The sequence below is a fragment of the Heterocephalus glaber genome, unplaced genomic scaffold (assembly GCF_053883595.1).
Source record: "Heterocephalus glaber isolate CG9 unplaced genomic scaffold, H.glaber_assembly_v1.0 deba00001497, whole genome shotgun sequence".
NCBI lineage: Eukaryota > Metazoa > Chordata > Mammalia > Rodentia > Bathyergidae > Heterocephalus > Heterocephalus glaber.
In genome coordinates, this window is record NW_028258320.1 from 26355448 (window position 1) to 26373164 (window position 17717).

Genomic DNA, 17717 nt, shown 5'->3' on the forward strand with positions numbered 1-17717 from the left:
TATCAAGTTACACCAGTGGGATATAAGCAGCACTGCCTGTAAATGTGCCTATGGCCTGCTTTTACCAGCAGAATTCAGCTTTTCCTATAACCTTTCAGGTGTATCTCCCAAACATAAACAAGATGTCAATGCAAGCAGTGTTGGATTATCTCTATACCAAGCAGTTGTCACCTAACTTGGACCTGGACCCACTGGAATTAATCGCTTTGGCAAACAGATTTTGCCTGCCACACCTGGTTGCACTTGCAGGTAAGGCTGATGACTTGGAGCTGTGCTGTGCCTGTCGTATTTATCAAAGTCACATTTAAACAAAAATAGCATTTCCAGGGGGTGAAACTTTCCTATCCCCTGCCCAAAGAGGCCTGTGTCATAAAGGTTGATAGGAGCTGATCAAATGAATTAGACAGTCCCATTCAATTCAACAAGTATTACATACCTATTTTGTGGCAGGTCCTATTAGGCGATATAGATATAAAGATGAGTAATGCAAGACCCTGCCCAAGAGGCACACACTCTGCATGCTGAGTTATTTGTGAACCACAGAATTTAAAATAAAACTATTATCCCCAGGATGTGTGCACAGACACAGTGTTTAAGGGAGAGACAGTGATACAGTGGTTAAGAACATAAACTGCACAGCCAGATTCCCATCCTGGCTCCACAGCTTACTGGCTGCATGCCTTTCTCCTTTACATGACATAAGCTCTATATCACAGCAATCTCTTCTTAAAATGGGGATAATAATATTATCTACCACAGAGTGGTTACAAAGATTAAATGAGTTAAAATATATAAAGTCCTTAGAACACTGTCTGGCACATAGTAAGCATTATGTAAGTGGTTTTCTTAAAGCTATTTTAGAAAATGTTCTGACACTGTCAAGTTCATTTGGGGGGAAAAAAAGAAAAAAGGGAGATTTGGCTTAACTTCAAAAACCTTATCTGTAATTTCTAGGTTTGTTCAGTTGGTAAGCTGAAGCAAGCCTATATGTAAGATATATGCATTTAAGTACCCATTTTTAAACATTTAAACTTTCTGCTCCATTCACCAGAGATGTCAGTTAGCAAACTGGGTGTTTACCACTGATTGATTCCCAGTAAGCAGGAAAGCAGTGACCGTCTTGGTCATGGGTCTTTCCCCTGCACATAGAAAGGTGTATGAGCAGGTTCTCGATAAATGTTTATTAAATAATTGAATAAAAGTGAGCATGTGAACAAACCAACCTATCTTAAATATACTTTACTTTCTAGCAATGGCTTTAGAGAAAAAATCAATTTCTCTTTCCTCCAGGTTCTTTGTTTTGCTTTGGGAATTTTTGTTTTGTCCTGGGAATTGAACCTAGGGACTTTACACTGAGTTACATCCCCAGCCCTTTTTATTTTTTTATTCTGAGACAGGATCTCAGTAAGTTGCCCAGGCTGGGCCCAAACTTACTATCCTCCTGCGTCAGCCTCCCAGAGTGTTTGGGGGTACAGGCACATACCCCCAGTATATGTCCAGTTTATCCTCAGGTTTCTTCTGTTCCACAAAAACTAACAGGAGATCAAAGTCCTTTCTTCACCCTACTTCTCCCCCAAGTGAAAAGAGAGCTGAAGCATCACTATTAGATTTTTTTTAACTATTTTTAACCAACATACCTGAAATCATAGATTGCAATGAGTGTGCCCCGTTTAACTACGTTTTAAATAGTAACTCTATGAAGCTGTGGAAAATTAATTTTTCAGAAATATGAGTTCAAATATAACTCTCCACAAGTTTTACAAGTATTTGTCCTTTGAAAATAAATTTGAGGTTTTTGAAATGGTAAAAAGTAATTTGGAGCCAAATCTATGAAACAAGGTTTATGACCAGCCTTGGAACAAGTACCATTTTTACTTAAATATTAAGTCTGGCAATGAGTGACATGGAATTGATTTTTCTCGTGAAAGATTTAACTGACCTAAAGAAAGCTTCTTGTGTGAGCTACGAACTTCTGTATGCATGGAGCATTGTTATCAAATGTAATTCTTGCTGCTGAGATTATTTAAAATACAGCTTTCTAAGATGGTCTCTAATCATTCATAGTATTTGGTGCAAATGGTTTAATGTAGACTGTTTGGAGCATCTTTGTAGAATGCTTAAAAATCCATTTCTGGGTGAAAGTACATCGCAAGTCATTGTTAAATAAATATTAAGAAATGTTGCAGTTACTTAAAGAGCCTAAATAACTTCTCTGGGAAATCTAGTTCCAAAAGTTATGTTTGTCAGTCCAGCTGAGGAGGATTACACCAAAGAAATCATCCAATTCCACAAGCCATACAGATCAGAGATAGGCACCCAGACTGATAACGAAGGCGGAGCCGTGGCAGAAAGTAAGCACAGTTTGGACAACACAGGCCACAGGCACTCCTTGGAGAATTGTAGGTTCATTGCAGCCACTGCAGTTAAGCACATATCATAATAAAGTGAGTCACTTGATTTCTTGGTATACCAATAATTAGTAAAGTTAGTCTATACTATACTATAGTCTGTCAAGTATGAAATAGCATTACACCCACAAAAATGTAGGTGCATCCCTTAATTTAAAAACAGTCCTCTAAGGCTTTGGTTGTAATCTTTTTGCTGGTAAAAGGTCTTGTCCTGTTGTTGAAGGCTGGTGGAGGTGGAGATGGTGGTGCTAAGGTTAAAGGCGCCGTGGCAATTTCTTTAAAGGGGATGACAATGAAGTCTGCTGCATCTACAGATCCTTCCTTTCTCAAAAAGATTACATGGTCACCTGTGATCCTATTGGATAGGTTTTATCCACATAGAGTTTTTTTTCAAAATTGAAGCCAGTCCTCCCAAGCCCTGCTACCTCTTTATCACTAAGTTTGTGGAATAATGTAAATCTGTTGCTGTCATTTTATTAATGTGCATAGCATTTTACCAGGAATAGTTTATATTTCAAGAAACCACTCTCTTTGGTCATCTGTAGAAAGCAACTCATTAAAGTCTTGTTGTGGGATAGCAGTGATTCTTCAGTCACATCTTCAGGTGTTAGTTCTCTTAGAAGTTTCCATACTTCTAATTGTAGTTCTCTTGCTGTGTCCACCACATCTGCAGTTAGTTCTTTCACTAAAGTCTTGAATCCCTCAAAGTAATGCATGAGAGTTGGAATCAACTGTGCATATTGTAATTTGGGGGGGCTTTTTTGTTTTAGACAGAGTCTTTTTTTGTAGTTCAGGCTGGCCTTAAACTCACTATGTAGCCCAGATTGGACTCAAACTCATGGTGATCCTTCCGCCTCTGCCTCCTGAGTGCTGGGATTATAGCCATGTACCACTGTGTGCAGCCTTCTGAAATTCTGTTAGATATTGTGACTTTCTCCCATGGATCACAAATATTTTGTTGTTATTTTGCAGTTCCAGGGAGCTCTATCACTGCACTATATCCCCAGACTTCTTTATTTTTTGAGAAAGGGTTTTACTATATTTCTCAGGCTGACTTTGAACTTGGCAGTCTTCCTGCCTCAGCTTCCTAAATAGCTGGGAATCCAGCTACAGATGTCCTAAATGCTATATAAAATGGTAAATCCCTTCAAAAAGTTTTTCAACTTATTTTTTCCAGCTCCATGAGAGGATGACTATGCCAGCTATAGACTTTAAAATATATTTCTTTTTTTTGTATTAAATTCTTTTATTGGTACATTGTAGGTATACAACACAATTACATTTCTCATTGGGAATTGTACCTTTACATAATGCATCTTGGTTCTTATTTTTTCCCCATTCCTAGCCCTCCCTTCACACACTCCACCCTTCCCTATTTACACAGACTTTATTTCCATTTTTTCCACTTTTCATCATTTTTCCTTTCCCTTCTTTCCTTTCCTTTCCTTTCCCCTGCCCCTCCCACTACCCCTACACCTTTGGACCTTTTCTTCCTATTTTGCATTATCGATTATTCATTTTAATCATTGGTGCATTTTAGGTATACAATATAATGACATTCATCATTGGAAATTTGCACCTTTACATAGTCTCTCTTGGTTCTTATTTTTCACCCTTGCCCAGCCCTTCCTACAACCCCTCCAGTCCTCCCTATTTACAAAGATTTTCGTCCTATTTTTCCATTTTCTCATATTAATCCCATTCCCTTCTATCCTTTCCCCTAGCCCTCCCACTTCCTTCCACTTTGCCCCTTCCTATTCCACATTACCTAGTATACATTTAGTCCTTATTTACACTTTCAATTTCTCACACCAGAGAAACTATTCAGTATTTACACATGTGTGTCCTATTTATTTCACTTAAGAGTATTGCCTCAATGTGCATCCACTTAGCTATAAATGTCTCTAATTTCTCGGTTTTTATGGCTGAGTATTACTCCATTTTATTAAAAAAGCCACATTTTCTTTATCCAGTCTCCAGTTGATGGGCATTTGGCCTGCTTCCAAGTTTTAGCTATCACAAATGGTGCTGCTATGAACATGGGTGCACATATATCACTGTGGTATGATTCTTTTAATTCTTTGGGGAAGATCCCCAGCAGTGGAATAGCAGGGTCAAATGGGACTTCCAGTCCTAGTTCTTTGAGGTATCTCCATACTGATTTTCACAGTGCTTGCACCAGTCTACACTCCCACCAGCAGTGGAGCAAGGTTCCTCTTTCCCCACAGCCCTGCCAGCATTTGTTATTGGTTAATTTCATGATAGCAGACATTCTTTCTGGAGTAAAGTGGAATCTCAGTGTTGTTTTCATTTGCATCTCTCAAATGACCACTGATGTTGAACATTTTTTCATGTATTTATTTGCTATTTCTACTTCTTTATCTGAGAAACGTCTGTTCATTTCAGCTGCCCATTTTTCGATTGGGTCTTTAAATTTGGGAGGTCTGATCTTTTGAAGTTCTTTATGGATTTGAGATAGTAGACCTTTGTCTGAGGAAGAGCAGGTGAAGATTTTTCCCCACATTGTGGGTTGTCTCTTCACACTGCTGGTGGTTTCTCTTGCTGTGCAGAAGCCTTTTAATAAGAAGAGATCCCATTTGTCGATTGTTTGTGCTAGTTCACGGGCAACTGAGGTTTTGTTCATAAAACCTTTTCCTACACCGATGTCTTCAAGGGTTCTACCTAACCTCTGTTCCAACTGGTTCAGAGTTTCTATTTTAATATTTAGATCTTTAATCCATTTTGATTTTAGTTTAGTGCATGGTGAGAGATACAGGTCTAGTTTTAATCTTTGGCAAGTTGAAGCCCAATTTTTCCAGCACCATTTATTAAAGAGGCTATCTTTCCTCCAGTGAGGGTGTTTGGCTCCTTTATCGAAGATGAGATGGCTGAGTGTGTCTGGCGTTGTTTCTGCATCTTCTAATCTGTTCCACTGGTCCTCAAGTCTGTTTCTTTGCCAGTACCATGCTGTTTTTGTCACAGTAGCTTTGTAGTATAGTTGCAGGTTGGAGATTGTGATACCCTCTGCCATGTCTCTGTTACCTAGAATTGGTTTTGCTATTCTGGGTCTCTTCTTGCTCCAAATGAATTTTTGGATTGTTTTCTCGAGGTCTATGAAGTATGCTGCTGGGATCTCAATTGGAATTGCATGAAATCTATAGAGCAGTTTTGGAAGTATGGCCATTTTCACTATATTAATCCTTCCTACCCAGGAGCAGGGGATGTCTGTCCATTTTCTGATATCATCTTCAATCTCTCTTTTCAGAGTGCCATAGTTTTCAGAGAAGAGGTCTTTGATTTCTTTCGTTAGGATGATTCCTAGGCATTTCAGTTTTTTGGATGCTATTGTGAAAGGAATTATTTGCCCTATTTCTCTCTCAGTGAGTCTGTCATTGGTGTAGAGGAAAGCTATTGATTTTTGTGTGTTGACCTTGTAACCAGCTACTTGACTGAATTTGGTTATTAAGTCTAGAAGACTTTTGGTGGAGTTCTTGGGGTCTTCTATATAGAGTATCATGTCATCTGCAAATAATGACAATTTGACTTCTTCATTACCTATCTTTATTCCATTTATTTCTTTCTCTTGCCTAATTGGCGTGGCTAATGTTTCCCGAACTATATTGAACAAGAGTGGTGATAGTGGACATCCTTGTCTTGTTCCTGATTTGAGTGTGAAGGATTTCAGTTTTTGACCATTTAGTATGCTATTGGCTGTTGGTTTTTCATAGATGGCTTCTATCAGTTTGAGGTAGAGACCATCTATTCCAATTTTTTGTAGAGTTTTATCATAAATGCATGTTGGATTTTGTCAAATGCTTTTTCTGCATCTATGGAGAGAATCACATGGATTTTGTCCTTGGCTCTATTGATATAGTGTATTACATTGATTGATTTTCATATATTGAACCATCCCTGCATTCCTGGGATGAATCCCACTTGATCAGGGTGTATGATCTTCTTGATGATCTTCTGCATTCTGTTTGCCAGTATCTTATTAAGGATTTTTGCATCTATGTTCATTAGTGAGATTGGCCTATAGTTCTCTTTTTCAGTTGAGTCTTTCTCTGCTTTGGGGATCAAGGTGATGCTTGCTTCCAGGAATGAATTTGGGAGTATTGCTTCCCTTTCAATTTCATTGAAGAGTTTAAACAGTAGTGGCAGTAGTTCCTCTCTAAATGTCTTGTAGAATTCAGCAGTGAAGCCATCAGGGCCCGGGCTTTTCTTAGGTGATAAGTTTTTAATTACATTTTCAGTTTTATTGGTTGATATTGGGTTGTTCAGAATTTTTAGGTCTTCTTCATTCAACTTTGGTAATTCATATGTATCTAGGAATCTGTCCATTTCTTCTGTGTTGTCCATCTTATTGGCGTATAGGTTCTGGAAGTAGGTACTGATGATCCTCTGGATTTCTGCTGGGTCTGTTGTAATTTCACCCTTTTCATTCCTAATTGCATGGATTTGGGCCTTTTCTTTCCTTTTTCTGACAAGGTTGGCTAAAGGTTTGTCAATTTTGTTGCTTCTTTCGAAGAACCAACTCTTGGCTTCATTGATTTTTTCTATCATTCTCTTAGTCTCCATTGCATTGATTTCCCCTCTGATCTTTATAATTTCCTCCCTTGTATGAGCTGTGGGGTTGTCCTGTTCTTCTTTTTCTAGAAGCTTGAGGTTCAGCATCAAGTTGTTTAATTGGGCTCGTTCTGTTTACCTAATATGTGTATTCACTGCTATGAATTTCCCTCATAAGACTGCTTTCATTGTGTCCCATAGATTCCTATATGTTGTATTGTCATTGTCATTTAATTGAAGGAACTGTCTGATTTCTTCTTTAATTTCCTCTGTGACCCATTGGTTATTCAGAAGTGTGTTGTTCAATTTCCACATGCTTATGAAATTTTTTGAGTTTCTTTTGCTACGGATCTCCAATTTCATTGCACTATGGTCTGATAATGTACAGGGGATAACTTCAATTCCTTTGCACTTACTTAAACATGTTCTATGTGTGAGTATGTGGTCTATTTTGGAGAACGACCCATGTGCAGCTGAGAAGAATGTGTATTCTGATTTTGTAGGGTGGAAGACTCTGTAAACATCTGTTAAGTTCATTTGTTCAAGAGTTCGATTGAGTTCTAGTATTTCATTACTTATTTTTAGTCTAGTTGATCTATCTATTTGTGACAGTGAGGTGTTGAGGTCCACTAGTGCAATTGTATTAGTGCATATATGACTTTTCATGTCTGTTAGTATTTGTTTTATATAGTTGGGTGCACTAGTGTTTGGTGCATAGATATTTATGATTGTCATCTCTTCCTCTTGGATTCTTCCCTTTACAAGGATATAGTGTCCTTCTTCATCTCTCTTCATCAGTGTTGGTTTGAAATCTACTTGATCTGCCAAGAGGATAGCTGCTCCTGCTTTTTTTCGGGTTCCTGTCACATGAAGTATTGTTTTCCACCCTTTAACTTTCAGTCTATGAATTTCCTTTTGAATTAAATGTGTTTCTTGTGTGCAGCATATTGTTGGATTTTGCTTCTTGACCCATTCTGCCAGTCTATTTCTTTTGATTGGTGAATTGAGACCATTAACGTTGATGGTTATAACTGAAACATATTGACTTGTCATTGCCATGACTTTTTCTTTTTGTTGCATTCTCCCCCTGTACATTTAATTTCTTGTCATGCCAGATGGGTTTATTCTGCTTTGCTTCCTGGGGTTGTGATCCTCAGTGTCTGTTCCTAGGATATTGTGTAAAATTCTTTGGAGTGCTGGTTTGGTATTCACAAAGTTCCTAAGGTGCTCTTTGTCATGAAAGTATCTTATTTCTCCATCCATTTTGAAAGATAGTTTTGCAGGGTACATCAATCTGGGTTGGAGGCTGTTTTCTTTTAGGGCTTGGAATATGTCACTCCAAGCTGTTCTTGCCTTGATGGTTTGTGTTGAGAAGTCTGCTGTGATTCTGATGGGCTTTCCTTTGTATGTGATTTGTTTCTTTTCTCTAACTTCTTGTAGAACTTTGTTCTTCCGTTGAGTTACTGGAATCTTAACAATTCTATGCTGATGTGTAGATTTTTTTTTGATCAAGGCTATTTGGAGTCCTGTATGCCTCACTTATCTGTATGTCAAGCTCTTTTCCCCTGCTTGGGAAGTTTTCTGCCATTATTTCTGTGAAGAGATTTTTTATGTCATCTCCACTCTCTCCTGTTTCTTCATTGAGCCCAATCAGTCTTATGTCATTCTTCTTTGCACCATCTAGCAGCTGCTGGATTGATTTCTCATGTTCCCTTATAATTTTGAAGGAATTTTTCTTTTCCTGGTCACTAATTGCAATCATATCTTCTATATCTGAAATTCTGTCCTCACATTGGCTCATTCTGCTGTGTAGACTTTCAATGGAGTTTTTCATGTCCTGGAAATCTATTTGCATCTGTTTTATGGATTCCATTTGTTTCCTATGTTGGGATTCCATCATGTTCCTGAGCTCCTCTCTAGATTTATTAATCATGTCTTGCACTAGGGGCACAATTTCTCCTGTTATCTGAGAAATTATTTCTGATTTCATTTTTCCCAGATCCCCTTTTGTTGCCAGTTCAGTGGGTCCAGGTGGTTGAGTATCAGAGTGTTCCATCTCATTTCCCTTTGGGGTTGCTGTAGGTGATCTGGAAGTCTGTTTTTGAGACTTATTTATGTGTTTTCTCATTTTGACTGGGCCAGAGGGCTGTTAGCACCTGCACGGATTACCTCCTCTGAGCTGGGTGAGGTGGGACAGGGGCCAGGAGCAGCGGTAGGGATGGTGACCCCAAAGCCCTTTCCTGTGGGCTGGGAGCAGTGGGAGGGATGGTGGCTGGGAAGCCCCTTCCTCTGGACCAGGAGCAGTGGGATGGTGGCTCAGAAGCCCCTCCCTCTGGTCCGGGAGTGGTGGGAGGGATGGTGGCCTGGAAGCCCCTTCCTCTGGGCCAGGAGCAACGGGACAGAAGGTGGCCCAAAAGCCCTTTCCTCTGGGCTGAGAGCAGCGGGAGGGATGGTGACTGGGAAGCCCCATCCTGTGGACCAGGAGCAGTGGGACGGCGTCTCAGAAGCCCCTACCTCTGGGCCGGGAACAGCGAGACTCAGTACCTTGGTCTGGTGTTCTGGTGTCCTCTGCGTCTTTGTAGTGTGGAACCATGTGGCTGCCTGTCTGCAGCGGAGTGATTCGGCATCTTCCACACCACTCAGGACCTCGGTAGGGCGTGCACAGACCTGTCTGTCTGCAGCGGGCTGATTCGGCGTGTTCTGTGCAACTCAGGACCTCGGTAGGGCATGGGCCTAAAATATATTTCTTAATAAGACTTGAAAGTTGAAATTATAACTCAATCCATGGGCTGTTATACATCTCCATTAGGGTGTGTGGGTGGCCAGGTGCATTGCCAATGAGAAGTAATATTTTCAAGGGAATCTTGTTTTTTCTTCTGAGCATTCATCTCAATTGTGAGGTTAAAATACTCAGTACACTGTCTTGTAAACAGAGGTACCATCTTCCAGGCTTTTTTGTTCCATTTGTAGAGGACAGGCAGAACAGATTTAGAATAGTTTCTCAGGGCCCTGAGATTTTTAGAATGGTAACTATATAAGGATTGGCTTCGACTTAAAGTCACCAGCTGCCTTAGCCCCTAATGACAGAGCCACCCTGCCCTTTGAAGCTCTAAAGCCAGGCAATGGCTTCTCCTCTCTAGCTATGGAAGTCCTTTCTGGAGTCCTCTTCCTATACGAGGCAGTTCTGTTTACACCGAAAATCTGTTGTTGAGTGCAGCCGTTCATCTGCGGTCTTAGCCAGGTCTGGAGAACTTGCTGCAGCTTCTCTGTCAGCATTGCTGCTTTCCCTTGCACTTTATGTCATGGAGCCAGCTTTCCTCCTTAAGCCTCATAATCCATCCTCTGCTAGCCTCCAATTTTTCTTCTGCAGCATCCTCACCTCCATCAGCCTTCATAGAACTAAAGAGAGTTAGGGTCTTGCTCTAGATTAGGCTTTGGCTTAAGGGAATGTTGTATCTGGTTTCATCTTCTGTGTGGGCAACTAAAACTCTCCAGATTAGCAATAAGGCAGTTTTGCTTTTTCATCCTTCCTGTGCTCACTGGAGTAGCACTTTTAATTTCCTTCAAGAACTTTCCATTTGCATTAACAGCTTGACTGTTTGGTATGCAAAGCCTAGCTTTGGGCGGTCCTGAGTTTTGGCATGCCTTCTTCACTAAGCTGAATGGTTTCTAGCTTTTTGATTTAAAGCAATTCCTCTTTTCACTTGAACACTTAGAAGCCATTGTAGGTTTATTAATTGGCCTAATTTCAATATTATAGTGTCTTAAGGAATAGGAAGGCCCAAAGAGAAGGAGAGAAACTGAGGAACAGCTGGTCATTGGAGCAGTCAGAACACACAGAATATTTACCATCTTACATGGTTGAAGTTCCTGATACCCAAAAGCAATGACAGTAAATAGTAACACCAAAATCACTGATCACAGATCCCCATAATGTAGACATTAGTGATGAAAAAGTTAGAAATACTGAGAGAAACACCGAAACATGACAGAGATACTAAGTGAGCACATGCTTTTGGAAAAATGGCGCCAATAGACTTGCTCAACACAGGGTTGCCTAGACCTTCAATGTGTTAAACACATGCACGCACATACACAATATCTACAAAGTGTAAAAGTGAAGCACAATAAAATGAGGTTACTGATTGCTGGACTAGAAGAACAAGCACAGTGCTAGTGGTGACATTTAATGGAGCTAGAAATCCTGGGCCAATATTCGCATGTCAGTCCCGGAGGTGGGAGGCAAAAAGCAGTCAGATCAGCCTCAAAACCACAATTTGAATTCAGCTTACAAAATGTGCACACAAGCTCACAGGTGGAAATGGCTCTCTCAACCAGATTTTTGTTGAGCTTCTGACTGAAGTTCTCCTCATCTTCATAATCCGAGAGATGGAACGATCCATTATCCATCTGTAGCTGCAGAGACAGATGGATCCATTCACACTTTTTTCTCCAAACAGTCTTATTCCTCTGTCACTCAATCTCTTCACTGTCAGAGGTTGTTGAGAATTAGAGCCGTGGGGGGTGGGGGGAGCTAACAGGAATGTGTCCAGAGGATTCTAGGAAAGTGGTACTGTCAAGAGCTAACCCATCCAGTAGGACAGTCTTACAGTGATGGAAATGTTCTATGTCTGCATTGTCCAATGCAGTGGCCAGGTGTGGTTACGGAGCATTTGATGTGATTAATGTGACTGAGGAACTAAACTTTTAATTGCATTTAATTTGAATTCATTTAAGTTTCCATAGTCTCATATGACTTGAGGTTACCGTCCTGGACAAGAAAGTCCAGGTCTGGAGGATCCTGGCTATTTCAGAAGTACAAATATAAAAGTCCCCAAAGATGTTGTTGCCATGGTTCTGAAAGGCCACACACTGGAAGGGATCCTGGATTCAGTTCAGATGGCTGCCCAGTGCTCCGTCCCATATTTCTTCTCTTCTAATGGTCCCACACCAGCCCCTCCAGGCCTGTGTCTGGTCCACAGAGTGCAGTGTAACATTCTGCTGCCCTTTCTCTTCCCCAGAGCAGCATGCCGTTCAGGAGCTGACCAAGGCTGCCATGAGTGGTGTGGGCATCGATGGGGAAGTGCTCTCCTATTTGGAATTGGCCCAGGTTTGTAGCAGTTCACTTTTCACCTCTTCAATGTGTTCAGTCAGTTCATTTAATCCTGATAAAGCATTCTACTGTTGCATCTGTCTAAATAAAGATGTCACCAGAGTCACCAAGGCCCCCTGTGTACACTGAGAAGATCTGAGAGTTTAACATTTCAGGCACCATTCATCCTGCTGTGCTTCTTTTGGAAAACACAAGGACCCAACTCCCACACCAGTCCCTTGTCCCCTAAGGCAGTGGCTTCACGTGTGGGAGAACCACTGGAGCAAGACAGGGAGAAGATTGTGTGTGTCTTCCTTCTTGGAATCCTTGGGCATGAACAAAAACAAAACAGTTTCTAGAATGCCAATGCCAAGAACAGTTTCTAGAATGCCGTGTAACCCTGTAATACCCCACTGCTCACTGAAGCTCTCCTGGAGTTTTCTAAAATCAGTATTTGTTAATATCATATCCATAATCTCAATACACATTTGCACTCTTCTTCTAGAGAAGATCAAAGGTCCCGCTTCAGCTTTATCACCACATAACATCCTCAGGGCACAAAGCTAACCTCTGCCTCTGTTCCTCATCTGTCATCAGACAGTAACTCCCAACCTCCCAACCTTACTGATTATTTTGAAAGTCAGCTAGGAGGAAGGTTCAACAAAGAGCCCTGAAGAATGGAAGAGGGCTCCTAATGTGAGGCACATGGGCACAATGATCTAGTCCCTGGCACACACTGATTAACGGTGAATTTACAGTCTGGAGAAATGAAGGATTCTGTAATCTTTCTTTCTGCCCATTAAATTTGGTTTTCTCTGTCAGGACAGTGGCTTAGTGAGTCTTAGGTCAAGTAGTTTAACTGATATTTCTCAATCAAGGGAAAGGAGGTGGTTTCAGGCAGAGGAAGGTAGCAGTATAGAGGGTGTTAAGCCATCCAACTTGGGCCAGAGCATATGGCTTGGGTTCAAGAGGAAAGAAGGTTGAATAGGACTTACAGCAGCCTATGCACTCTGACTTAACGTTGAACAAATATTTGTTATTTTCTCCCCACATACCAGGTGCCATTCTAGGTCACGAACATGTATATATAAACAGTAGATTTTTTTACCCTCTGGGCAATCGTAGGTCAGTAAACGAAACAGACACAATCACAGATTTTTGAAATACAGTGTGAAAAACAAACTAATAAGTACTTGCAGTGAAAACTGAGGACAGACATCCATGTGGTAGAATCCCCAAGGCCCCATCAAATTAGTTGTCCACAGTTTGAAATTTAGGATCGTTGGAAATACTCCCAGTTTGAGGGACAGTTTATGACTTTGGCTCTGTCCAGTAAGTATCCCTCCCAGAAAAAAACAAAATGACTCAGAATTTCATACAGGACCAATTCACTTGAGCTAATGATTTACAATTGTGTTTGTCTGTTTGCTTTCTATTCCCACCCTGCTCCCTCCCTGCTCCCCACCCATGCACATACCCTGCAAGGAAATATTTCTGCTAAGCCTTGACAAACCTTGGCAGAAACAGCTTAGGATGGAGTGACCCAGGTCTTAACTCACTGGTTAGACCTTAACCCAAAGTTGTGCTGGAGAGTGTCTAACATTTAGCCTGGGGTATACAGGACCATGATCTGTTGCATTTCCAATTTCCGTGATATAAATGGTCCCACCATGGCCAGTTTTAACAACATGAAGTCACTGAATTCAGAGTAGGGAAGAAATGCACACAGTTGGCTCTTTCAAGCTGTTAAAAAGCCAACGCAGCACACCACTGTCCCAGCCTTATTTTTGGAGAGAAATCAAAAGCCAGGAGGAGCTGGAGGCACCAGCCTCACACTGTCTCAAGATGTTTAGGGTAAAAATTTTCTGAGTTTCATGAGTAGGTTTCTGAGCCCCTGGGCTTTTCCATTGGCCTTCATAGTGGAGATAAGCACCACAGGGGAACCATATACAGTTCCAGGATCTCACCTGGCCAAAGGAACATCAGTCTGAGAAGGTCAGGGGATCAGGGTGTCCTGCCAGATCTCACAAGGTAAAGGAGAGTTAGTTGGCTGTCAATTTTTGAGCATCCAGGCTTTTTTGGTCACAGCTGCCTCAGTTGCCTCTGCTCAAAAGAAGAGTGGAGTATTTGGATCCCTCCCCACCCTGCCCATGCTGCCTGCTCTTCTTATGTAACCAAAGGACAGGTATAGGACAGTCATGCATTTTGCAGTTTCCTCCTTCAGATCTCTGGCCCCAGCAAGCTGAGCTCTGACATGTGACACATGCGGTATTCCATTGCAGAGGCTTCCTTAAACAGAGATGACATCGCTGCTCTCTGCTCTTGGCTGGTACCTTCAGAGGGTACAGTCACTTATCACTTGAGGGCCAGGTGGCACAGGAGGGTGGGAGGGCAAAGCATACTTGAAATTCTTCATATGATACAGTGATTATTTTGGGCACGTCTATCATAGTGGAGGGGGGTTAGGGAAGGGTGTATCAAACACTACACTTGTCTGGCATTGGATCCACGGCCAAAGTTAAAACACCAAGGTCAAAACAGGAGCTTTCCTGAATTAGTTCTATTGCCTTTTTATTTCTTATCACCCCTACAGTGGCTTCCTGTTTCTTTGTGGCCTCACTTTAGAAACTAGCGCCTGACTCACTTTTGGTCGCTTTTCTGCAGTTTCACAATGCCAACCAGCTGGCTGCCTGGTGTTTGCATCACATCTGCACCAACTACAACAGTGTTTGTTCCAAGTTCCGCAAGGAAATCAAATCAAAATCTGCAGGTGAGACTGTGCCAGGTCCCCATCTGTCCAGTTCTCCCTTGGGAGGGAGCATGCTCAGGTGGCTTGGGGAGAATTCCTTGTGACTGCCTGGCAGTTCCATGTTCATGTGACATGACCCAAGGAATTGGAGGGAGGGGATTCTCTTTGCAGAACAACTTGGTGGGAGAATTTGGGTGGGCCGGAGTTTGGGGTGCCCTGGGCATAGCTCACTGTAGTTGGTGGCACCCCCAAGTCTAGGGAGGCATGCTTCAGAGAAGCTTAGACTCTGATAGCAAAAGGTTCAGGTTCTCTGTGCCCAGCTGCAAGACTGCAGGCAGGAGAGTCTCTCTCCCAAAACTTTACTGTCACCCTCTGCGAGTGCTCCTAGTCATGGTCCCTGCCACATCGGGAAAGTGAGAGTGCATATGAAGCAGTAATCATAAGGCCTAGCACATGGAACAATTAGTGAACAGCAGCAGGAGTATCATCAACCTCTTTCCTCCACCAGACAACCGGGAGTACTTTGAGAGGCACCGCTGGCCCCCAGTGTGGTACTTGAAGGAGGAAGACCACTACCAGCGTGTGAAAAGGGAACGAGAGAAGGAAGATATTGCACTAAATAAACATCACTCTAGACGAAAGTGGTGCTTCTGGCATTCATCTCCAGCAGTCGCCTGAAGAGGAAGAGAAAAACACCCAGTAATCTGACACACTACTTTTCAAAGCACTACTGTAAAACTAGTCTTCTTCTTAGAGATGCAATGTAGTTCGGGTTTCAGGCACTGACCTTCTTCCACTTTTGTGCATTTATCTTTGTTAGGATCAAAGCACAAGCTCACCATCAAATGAGCCTGGACAAAAAGGGAAGCTGACTCTCACTGCATTCCTTAAACTAATACTTATATTTTTTGTTAGAAGGCTTAATAAACTTTAGTCCATTATTTTGTTTCTTTTTATACAAAGAAAAAAATCCAGTTTTCATGTTTCAGATTCCAAATTGGAAAATATTTTTATATGGTCTCTTGTATTTTGTTGAAATAAAAATACTATGTATTACTTTATTTTACAGGCCACAAATTGACCATGACATTGCCTTGTGAGTCTCTGGGCCCGCATGACCACCGAGCATTATTACGTAATTAGAGGGTTATCCTTTTGTTGTGAAGTAAAGGGTTGGGCTGAAATCCCCCAGAGTGCAAGTTGAAAGTGCTTAATCTTTGTTCTGTGGAATAGCATTGGTGTAATTACCAACTCAACTCTAAGAATGTGTATTTACAATATTTGCTGTGTAAGTGCTAGTAATTATATGGTTATATGTGCCATGTAAAATATAGTGATAGCAAATATTCCTTGTTTAAAATGTCTAGATTTAAGAGGATAATCTTTATAATCATTAGAAGGGCTTATTAAATCCCAGCATTATCCAGGGCAGACTCACTGTGGACCTGAATACATTGGATACCGTTAGAGTTGGTGTTTGGATTGCTGAATTGGGGTTTAGTCTGTCCGTATTCCTTGATCTTGCCAGGCTCTGCATGCAGACTCTCCAGTGACTTGAATTGAGATGGCCAAGGGAAAAGGTCCCCGGACCTAGCCCACCATCTACAGGTGTGTCACACCTCACCACCAAAAACAGGCTTCCTCAGGTCTCCCACCTGTGGCCATTTTGTAAAAAGTATTTTTAATCCTTCCCAGGGAAAATTCATGTTGCTGCAGAAATCGGCTAAGGCAGGCCACCCACTCCTGCTGCAATTCAGCAGGGCCTGTGGGAGCACACAGCTGGAGGCAGGGTCCCTGCTTTCTCCAACACAGAAAGGAATCTAATCCCAGGAGTCTAGGATATGGTGCTATCGTGAGTTAGTTTCAACCCTTGGTCCTTCTGAGTTCTCAGTGTTAAAATATAAAATGTTGAGCCAGGAAGCTTTCAAGAGACAGTCAGTCCCTGCTTCTCTGTAAATTAAAATGCACAGCACACACAGAGCCTTGTGAGGCCACCACTCCGTACCTGCTGTGGGACATTGTGTGGCAGGGAGGGGCTCATCCTGCTGTGAGATCCACTTTCTAATACTAAGGGCTGCTGGTTTTGTTTCTATTTTCTTCTAGCTTTTCCAAAGATGGAAAAGAGGGAGTTGAGTCCAAACCTCAGTGCTACAGTCATATGCATTTGAAAATTTGTCTAGATTACAGATAGGCATAGTTATTCCTACCAATGGAAACACACCAAATATAAGAGCTTGGAGAGGCCGAGAAACAGATCACCTCTCGTGACAAAAGAGGGGGCAGTGGAATAAGGATGATGATAAATACATCCACCTTAGATTTTAAAGTAAGGTTGTAAATTATTAATGGAAGGAGACAGGTGTCAGAAAGAGAAGATAAATGTCAAGACTTGGGGAGAATTGACATGCATCCCATCATAAGATGATAGAGGTTTGAGTTTTCAATGAGCAGTCATAGTTGAATTTATACAACCAAAGCTCCCATTTGATTGTAACCTTGCCAAAATATAGTGGACATAGAAATGAATGCAGGGTACAAGCAATAATATCCATTAATGTTGTTATCAGCTACTGTAACCAAGTGGCTGGTTCATTTGGTTGATGCTGATTATGGCCTTTAACCACGGTGGTTTGTTTCATGTTTTTTATTTCACAAAAAGCCAATAAAACTGTTTAGCTATAAAATGGCTCCAGTTTTGTTTTAAGAATTACCATCATGCCATGTGTGTGATTTAACAGCTTTTAAAAACCATCAACACTTTAAAGGTTCTGGGTCACTGAGACTTGTGTGTGCTTCAGTAGCAAAGCAGTTTGAATGATCGGCGTCATTGTTTTTAGTATTGTTGGCACAGATCCCAAAACCGTAATATAAATGAAGTGTCTGATTCTTTGCTCTTGACAAA

General features: G+C 41.4%; 1 protein-coding gene across 7 annotated transcripts in view; it reads left to right on the forward strand.

The window, feature by feature from the left end:
• The window catches only part of Rhobtb1 (Rho related BTB domain containing 1), a 131492-nt gene extending 113993 nt beyond the window's left edge, over nucleotides 1–17499 (forward strand). For 6 of the 7 annotated variants that reach the window (XM_004858267.4, XM_087185511.1, XM_087185512.1 and 3 more), the window contains 4 exons: nucleotides 99–249; nucleotides 11996–12084; nucleotides 14731–14836; nucleotides 15324–17499. In XM_004858267.4, the coding sequence (XP_004858324.1) occupies nucleotides 99–249; nucleotides 11996–12084; nucleotides 14731–14836; nucleotides 15324–15493 (516 nt within the window). In that variant the 3' untranslated portion in view covers nucleotides 15494–17499. The remainder of the gene's footprint in view (nucleotides 1–98; nucleotides 250–11995; nucleotides 12085–14730; nucleotides 14837–15323) is intronic. The other variant, XM_021239107.2, reaches the window with a different exon arrangement.
• Nucleotides 17500–17717: the final 218 nt, after the last annotated feature.